We start from the raw sequence: 9,354 nt of genomic DNA, 5'->3' as shown, positions 1-9,354 counted from the left end.
GGATGCGCACAGAGCAGGGGTTCTGCCTGTCACTGGATATCTCCATTCTGTATGCTGCTTTTTATTGAGGTCAGGTGAGTGAGTAAGGAAGAGTGGGAGGAAGAGCAGGGAGGAGAGAAATGCAACAAAACAGACAAGAAGCCACAATGAGTAATACACAGGAACAAAGGGCACAATTACTCATATACTGTAACCGTTTTACTAGCAGCAAAGAGGTTAATATGTCACTGCTGTCAGCACACAAAAAAATAACACAAGCATGTCAACCTCATTAAATAAAGCAATTTACCCAACATCGCACATTGATGTGCACCCACTTCAGAGAGCAGTTACAGTTCATGTGCAGAGGAGGGGGGGGGGGCACAAAGCCACAGGTGCAAGGAATACATGGTGAAAATGGGCATTTCTAAGCAGTTGTGAAGACTGGCATGTGTTATAATAATGTGTTTGTTAATACCTGCAAGAAGATGGAGTGAATGCAGTGTGTGCTGTGTACACAGCAGTTATTATTGGTATACATGATGGCATTCTGTGATAAGCTATTAGCCTTCAACCGTCTGCTTTTTAAACGTTACAAATGGTTAGTCAGTGTCTGTATGCCAACATTTTGTAAATCTGTGTCACATTTCAGAAGGTCTGGGGATTTAGGCATTGCCTTGGTAAGCAGTTCTGCAGTGTACAATAGTCACCACGAGGGGTGATGATGTCCTGCCAATTTCATAATTTAAAATTGAAAGTCATTAGTGAAGGAAATATGTAAAATGCTTTAATGCAGCAGTCTGCTGGTTTTAGAAGAATGACTATTGCTAATGCTTGCAATGTGCTGTGCTGTATTGATACAGCTCCCTCTGCTTGCCCAACACAAGCATCTCCATAGCTTGAGGAAAAAAAAGAGCATGGGGGAGGGAGGGGAATACAGAGAGAGGAAGAGGGAGAGGAGAGGGCTGATTTCTCTCCAGCAGCACTGAGCTGTCCAAATCACAGAAATAGAAACAACGGGAGGGGGCAAGGAGACAGATCCATCATTGTATCAGCTTCCTGAGGACTGCAAGACAATGATCTTCAACAGGTAAATTGATCCATACAGGGACAGATGTCCTCATATTTATATCTATACAGAGCATACAAGATAATTATTTCTAAGTACAGGACAGAACCATTAACAGTGGATATATATATACTGTATATATACATACTGTTGTGTAGAATAACTTGTATAGCTGTGTCATTTATAATGCTATGCATTTGTTTATATGCTAAATTAATCATTTGCTGTTGAGAAGATGCTGTCTTAATGTTTGTATTCATTACATAGGCCTGTGTGTGCAAGAAGTGATGCCATGATCATTGTCACCATGTGAAGTCCAGGTGCTCAGAGTCCTCTTGGATATAATGACTGGGTGCTGGATGGGCACACCAAGCCCAGAACTCTTTCTAGGAGTATCATGGATCATGTAGGGACAACGTAGCTCCCATACTGGTCTTCACAGCAGAGCTGAAGCTCTCTCCCCCCACCACATTGGATGGAGGTGTGAACTGGTCTTCAAGTCACCATGCAGGGGCTAAGTGACCGCAGAGTCCCCGGCAATCAGAGTCACTTTCCAGCAGAGCCAGGCTCATCCTCTATGCCGGACACCATTCTCAGGATAACCCTCATCATTTCCCTCCTCTGCCTCTCTCTCTTCGGAAACATCATGCTTCTGGTGGTTTTCCACCGCAAGCCACAGCTGCTCCAGGTAGCAAACCGGTTTATCTTCAACCTGCTGGTAGCTGACCTCCTGCAGACGGTCTTGGTTATGCCTTGCGTCATTGTGACCTCCCTACCTGATATCTGGCCCGTGGATCACGAGCTCTGCGGTGCTGTGGTGGTACTCATGCATCTGTTTGCTTTTGCAGGGGTGAACACCATCACAGTGGTCTCTGTTGACAAATACTTGGCCATTATTCATCCATTGTCGTATCCCACCAAGATGACCCCAAAAAGAGGGAGTCTACTCATCTTCTCCACCTGGATTTTCAGTGTCCTTCAGAGCACCCCTCCTCTTTTTGGATGGGGAAAAGTCGAATTTGATTTACAGAGTCACTACTGCAAAGTATTGTGGGCTTCAAGTTACTCTTACACAGTGCTCAGTGCTTTGTTTTCTTTCATCTTGCCAGTGAGCATTATGTTGGCGTGCTATGGAATGGTTTTCAGAGCAGCCAGAAGGCAAAATGCATTAGTGCACCCAGTCCAAGCAAATGGATGTGACAGGTCTGATGGGACAAGATCCACTGCACTAAACTCACTTGACAAATCAAGTCACCACCGACCTCTCTACCACTGCAAAGCAGCCAAAGTTATATTTGCTATTTTGTCATCCTACATATTAAGTATGGGCCCCTATAGTGTTCTCAGCATTGTTTCCTCTAGTGGCAACTCAGTCATTCCTAAATGGGTAACATCCCTAGTATTGATTTTATTCTTCCTGCAGTGTTGCATCCACCCTTACATATATGGCTATATGCACAAAAGCTTAAAAAAGGAGTTCCTCTTGCTCCTGCATGGATTCTTCTGCAAACAGGTCCACCCCCAGAGCGCCACAGTAGACAGCTACATCATACTCACAGATGGGAGGATCTTCCAGTCTCATTTTTCCACTGGCCCTACAGTGAAATTCCTGGAAGAAGAAACCACTATTTCTGTAATCACTGGGAAAAGTCTGAATAATCTAAAGTTAAAAGACAATAAGGAAAGCACTTCCACGTGTATGACTCCGGAGAAGGAAGCAAAATTGCATAAGCAGGACCCTGATATACCACAATATCTTAGCTGTTAAACAATTTATTGGGGATCCCTGTGGGGTGTCTTGTATTTATATATTCTGGGTCAGACATGCTGGGATTGTAGTCTGCACTCACAGTGGTCGCAGTGTGTTTAGAAAAGGAGTGGTAATGTGTTTGATTTTAAAAAATAATAATAATCTAAACCTGATAAATATTGGGGCAACGTTATTTGTACCTCATTTTAAATTATTGTAGATTTATATGTTCATTTTGCTATAGAAACAGAGTCTTTCTAAAATAGATCAATTTTCTTAAAAGAAAAGTGGGACTTTAAATCTGATGGTAGAAAGTAATACTACATTGGGTCAACAAATAAACAAAAATAGTGGTAATTTTAGTACAGGGGTAGCCAACTCTAGTCCAGGTTTTCATGATATCCCAGCTTCAGCACAGGTGGCTCAATCAGTGGCTCAGTCAAAGACTGAGACACTGATTGAGCCACCTGTGCTGAAGCAGGGATATCCTGAAACCTGACTTATTGCCTACCCCTGTGTTAGTACCATTGCACTTGGAGTGCTGCAAATGGGGAGTTATCCTCATGTGAAGGGTCCTTTTTATACAGTATGCACTTTATACAGTACAAACTGGAAGCTATTGGGGAAATCTACAGGGCAGTCAATTTGTACTAAAGCATTCAATAAATAATTTACTTTGGGAAACCAAGGGCTGTAAGGGTAGTGTATGTGTCAGTGTGAATCTTGACAAAGAGGACATTAAACAGTGGACATCTATAGCCCTGAGCTTTCTGAAAGACCAACAATGGTAAGAAGGTCCACCTGGCAGCCTATGGGTCATAGAACAAATGTAGAAAATAAGAATATATCCCTGATTTCTTCAACATGGGAATGTCACCCATTACTAGGTAACCACACAATATTATTATTTATTATTATTATTATTATTATTATTAACATGTAGCATTGGGGTGATCTGGAAATAACCCCATGCTACAATGACATTGAATGTCATACAAAATAACAGATCATGCCAAATAAAATGTATCTGTTTATTTTGAATGTTTTTCTAGCTACTGGTTTTATTTATTTATTTTTTTATTAAATGCACTTTGGACATAGATTGTATTTTGTGGTGCCAATTGTAAACTGGAATTTAAAAAAGGCAATACAAGCATCTTAAAAAAGATTTTTTTTTCTTCTTTTAATATATGCAGCATTTCATTTCCATAAAGGTAAACTAATTACCTAAGCTTTGTTCTCCCGTGATCGATCAGCAAAATCCAGTTTCCCAGGGTTCACTAAATGGCTGCCTTTCAGTTTCAAATGAATCTTTCAGTCAGTGTAACTCAGCAGCTACAATGTATTCTTATGTTACCAAGGTAACATTATGTATTGTTACAGTTTGCAGTGCAAACTGCTGGGAATATTGGCAACAAATTATCACAAACAGGAAAGTATTACAAAGATCTTGCACTGCTGGGGAGGTGGGCTAAAGCCTGCTATACAAATCAAAGGGTGCTCGGTATATTAAAACTCATTCCAAGTGACATTGAGTTGAATTTTAAAAGGTAGTAACTATTTTCTAATACTACAGAACTGATTTATTTATATAAAATTTAAAAAAAACACATGTAGGATATTGCTTGGATTGCCCTTTTGAAATAATATCGACTTTCTTTTAGAAGAATCTAAGTCAAATTGAGAGATGTACTAATCTTAGGCCGGTGGTAGGAGTTAATGCAGTTAATGTAAAAGGGCGTGCTTTACCGATTTGACGCCCCTTCCCACCCCCACCCCTCCCAAGTCACAGATTTCATACAAATATGCAAGTTACTATAAATACTTTGCAGACTAAAGACATTATTACAGTGTTACCTCTAAAAATCCTGCTCCCCCCCCCCCGCCTTAACAGAACCGAAACATTAAACATTTATTTTGTGCAATACACGTTTTTCAGCGCACACACACACACACACACACACACACACACACACACACACACACAGACACACACACACACACACACACACACACACACACACACACACACACACACACACACCTGTTTTTGAATTTCTAATTAAAAGATATGGCAAAGGAAGAATTATGGTTTCCTTACAACATCAGAAAAGCGGGACTTTTTTTGGAAGGGATTTTTGTGAATGGTCATCTTTAAAAAAAAAATTTTTTAAAAAGCTGGTCGATGAAACCAAAAAATAAAGAAACCGTAGTTCTAGGAATAAGCCTGTGGTGCTGGAGAAATGACATACCGAGGGCAGATCAGCAACATGAAAGCCAGAGAGAGAACATGGATTATCAGGGAGAAGCAGAAAGTGGCCAAATAAGGCTCTGCTAGTGGAGCAAAAAGCATAGAAAGGAGTCAGAACAACTGAGGTCAAATGGAAAAAGGAAAAACAATGATCAGAGATCAGTTTATCAAAATCTTCTTCAAAAAGAGCCCAGCCTCTTGGCTGCAGGAAAGACCTGCAGTGCATTGCTTTGGGGCCTCGGGGATGAGGAACAGGAGGTGTTACACTGTGGCTGTCATCCTTCTATGTATGTATCGAATTGTCAGAGAATAAGCCTGGTTATGTGAACAATTTGCATACACACGAGAGGATGTGAAAGGCTGGTCTTGTGATGAACTCAATTTAAATGTAAATTTAGAGTTTAGCGATTGTGTTGGTAAATATGGCTGGAAAATCACTGCATTCTTCATTTTATTTTTTTTATTGCATGTGGTAGCCCTGGATTGCAGAACAGCACATCTTCTCCCCTTCATCTCACGCTTACATTGGAACATTAGACCTCAGATTATACTGAGGATATTTCCAGTCCTGCAAAACATACAGAACCCCAATAAGCCGATATTGAAACCCCAAAATAACCACAATATATATACGTATAGGTGTCAAAGAGGAGTGCTACTGAGCATGGCAATATATATTTAAAACCAGAGACAGAACATGAAACACAGAGCTCAGTGCTACATCCATTAACACAGATACACGGTACAGTGTGTGTATATATATATATATATATATATATATATATATATATATATATATATAGATATATATATATCTATAGATATAGATATAGATATATAGATATATATATCTATATATATCTATATCTATATATAGATATAGATATATATAGATATATATACACTGTACCGTGTATCTTATATATATATATATATATATATATATATATATATATATATATCTTTTGAATAAAATGGTCTTTTAGTTTAACCCTTTGGCCAATGTGTTGTAAGCCTTTGAGCAGACCACATCTCAACGGTCCCTAACACTAAAATAAATTCTTAATAACCCATACATTACCAGGAAGAATGATTTATAATAAATCTGTCAAAATTAGTTGCATAGTTCTAAGTCTGAGTTTTGAAGCTCACTCCTTCCCCCTTTTAAATGGTTAAAAGCTCACTCCACTTCACCTCCACACTCATGGGAACCTGCATACAGTTTGATTGTGACAAATCTAATAAAGAATGCTTTTCCTGGTAATGTACAGGTTAATAAAAGCTTCAATCAGACATAGAACTATGCAACTAATTTTGACAGATTTATTATAAATCATTCTTCCTTGTAATGTACAGGTTATTAAGAATTTATTTTAGTGTTAGGACCCTTGAGATGTGGTCTGCCTTGGAGGGGTTGAAGGGCTTACAACACTTTGGCCAAAGGGTTAAACTAAAAGACCATTTTATTCAAAAGATATCTTTATATATATATATATATATATAGGCAATGTATCGTGTATCTGTGTTAATGGTGGATGTAGCACTAAAGATATTTCCAGTCTTTAAGAAAGCAGCGTCAACTGGGGAATTATTAAAAACTACAATAGATTAGCTAGCTGTGTTAGAACGGCCACGGTGATCTTTCAATAACCCTAAATGTTTCTTACCTTGGAGTAATAAAATTGCATGAAAATATTGGCATTTCCCTTCATGTTGCAATATTTGTTCAACAATATACATTCAGATATTTTAGTAGGAACAATAGAAGAGGTTGGCAGAGCACCGCCGAAGGGCTTTTTGCCCGAAACGCGTTGGTGCGTTTTATTTTTTATTTTTTTACTATGGTGAGGTCTGTCATGATCCAATAAAGAATTGCTTTTTTACATGTGAGCCCACTCTGGATCTCTTCATGTAAATACCCTGCACTGCTCTGCCAACCTCTTCAATTGTTCCTGCTGCTACCCTACCAGGCAGAATTTGCACGCTAACTGACCTCATCAAAAGGAGACCAAGGACAGACAAGCTGCAACTGAGACCTACAAAGTGAGTTTCTCACGTTTTTGTCATATCCTTTATAGACTACTTATTGGATGGTTATCTCTGATTCTGGGGAGATGCTGTTTGTGCCAATCTTGCTATTTGTGTGATTGCCACAGGCTACACTAGGCACTAGTCTCCTCTGCATACATTGAACTGATACTACAATCAACATTTAAGGAGGTAATTTTTTACGAATTTTCTCATGATATTATATGGATAAGTTATATTTTGGATGCACCGGATTCATCTTGTTCAGATATGTTAGTACTGTAATAAACTGTGCTCCTCAGGTTAATTCACCTTACCGACCCCAAAAACACACTGAGAAAAGAATACAAAAAAATGTAAGTGTTATTCTTGTCTGACATAAATAATATATATATATATTGCATTTATTTATTTACAGTACATTTATATTCTTCTGGGTCTCTCCAATGGCTGTACATTGTTTAAAGATGCAATGCCATTTAGGATGACATTATCAAATGACAGACATATGCTTAGTGTCTTTAAACTGGATGATAAATGCCTTTAAAAGCAATGAAGTGAAGTGGGAGTATTTTGAAATGATTTTTGTAGTTTGAACATATCCCTTTGTTACCAAAGAGATTTATATACAGCCTGTGTACATTAGGGAAGAGTAAGAGAGATAGAAGGACAGTAAACAACCGTTTCTAGGATAAATGGTTAAAAAATACTGGTCTGACTTTTCTTTTTTTTTTTTAAGTTATCAATCACCTAGTTTTAACATTACATTGAAATACTGAAAGCACGCCGACATGTGAATATCTGTTTCCTAATTGAAGAGAAGTATAACAGGCTTTGCACATTCCAGCAGAAGAAATAACAGCAAAATAAACTCTGTTTCCATTAGGGGAGCTCATACCTTTCAAAAAGATTTACTTTTATCAAGAGCTTTAAAAGTTCAATTCTAGAGAGTCTCTTTCACAAAACAATGGTAGCTGCTCTGTATGGTACTAGCCCTGAATATCATTCACAATATGGTACTAGGATTTATGGGGTGCATCCAGCTTTGTTTAGTAAAACCGATCTTACAGGCAATCCAAGCATGCGATTTTGGGGGGCAATTAATTTTTTAAATTTTTAACACAGGTTGGAAGCAGTGGGTCTCCGAAGCTGCACCCCGTTCATTTCGGCTCTGGGGACCCCCCTGGTTCCAGAGATACCTCTGTAGGGGGTGCCGGTAGCTGCTCCGCTCGGCTAGCGGGGATCACGTAATTGCGACATATCAAAGCCCCCCCGCACCCTGTGGACCAATAGGAAGCTGTGATGTCATCAGGCGGGACTTCCTGTTGGCCAGCGTGATGCAGGAGCTTAAAACTTTGCTGAGATACCGGCAGCCCCTCTGGAGGTCTGTATCTCCGGAAACAGGGGGGGTCCTCAGAGCTGGCATTAATGGGGTTCAGCTCAAGACCCCCTGCATCATAGCTTTGTAAAAAAAAAAAGAAATAAGAACATCAAAAGCGGCCTAGCTCGCTCGGAGGACTGCACCTATAAAAAGGGTTGATGCCAGGAAAATACAGCATTTTACAATATTAACGTCATACGACTTTTATGTAGAGGGTAAACGAATATAGCGTGCTAGAGAGTCTTATTTCTGTAAAATGCCTTAACCAATTACTGGCTTCTGTGCCGACAAACACTGCAATAAAGGAAACGCTACCAGTTTCTCTTTTTAAGGGCAGTAGATAGTCACTGTATGATAATTATTCTACAAGCGGAGACAAAGACATACATACATTATTGATGTCAAGCTCTTTGATGAAGCATTGAGGGTGCCGTCTACATATATATGGGTTATGTCTTAATATATCTTAACTGGGAGAGCTGTATCCTTAACCTCTGAAAGGGAGAGGACAAGTCAGATTATAAGTACTAAAAAGAGCATTGAGTGGGTGGCCCTGGAGAGCGCCAATACACATTATGGATTACCAATATTACCATCCAATAATAAAGAGAATCAAATTGACCCCTTCGGTGCCAAGCAGACAAGGAACCATTGGGTTAGCAGCAACATTCTCAGTTATCTTAATAGATCTTTGGTTTGTATGGATTTATGGCCAAAATCCGTCAGGGTTTTTTTGTTTGCGGTTTAAAGTTGGCGGCTCAAGTATTCTGTCCAATAGATGTGAACAGAAATATATTTATATTTTAATATAAGATGAATGTGTGTAATACCCATCTAGAGCCTTCCGAGAAACAATTTATAGTTTCTAAATCTTGAAATGCATCAGACATTATAGG

General features: G+C 39.1%; 1 protein-coding gene across 1 annotated transcript; it reads left to right on the top strand.

The window, feature by feature from the left end:
• The first annotated feature begins 707 nt into the window (after positions 1-707).
• On the top strand, positions 708-4,514 carry GPR101 (G protein-coupled receptor 101). Its single transcript, XM_075573238.1, has 2 exons — positions 708-1,069; positions 1,316-4,514. The coding sequence occupies exon 2, from the start codon at positions 1,554-1,556 to the stop codon at positions 2,814-2,816; it is 1,263 nt and encodes a 420-aa protein (XP_075429353.1). The 5' UTR covers positions 708-1,069; positions 1,316-1,553; the 3' UTR covers positions 2,817-4,514.
• Positions 4,515-9,354: the final 4,840 nt, after the last annotated feature.

Source organism: Ascaphus truei, chromosome 16 (genome assembly GCF_040206685.1).
Source record: "Ascaphus truei isolate aAscTru1 chromosome 16, aAscTru1.hap1, whole genome shotgun sequence".
NCBI classification, from domain to species: domain Eukaryota; kingdom Metazoa; phylum Chordata; class Amphibia; order Anura; family Ascaphidae; genus Ascaphus; species Ascaphus truei.
Note: the sequence above shows the minus strand (reverse complement) of the source record. Positions and strands in the feature narration are given on the sequence as shown.

Coding starts and splice junctions, on each gene's coding strand:
- GPR101 (XM_075573238.1), top strand. CDS start 1,554: ATGCAGGGGCTAAGTGACCGCAGAGTCCCCGGCAATCAGAGTCACTTT.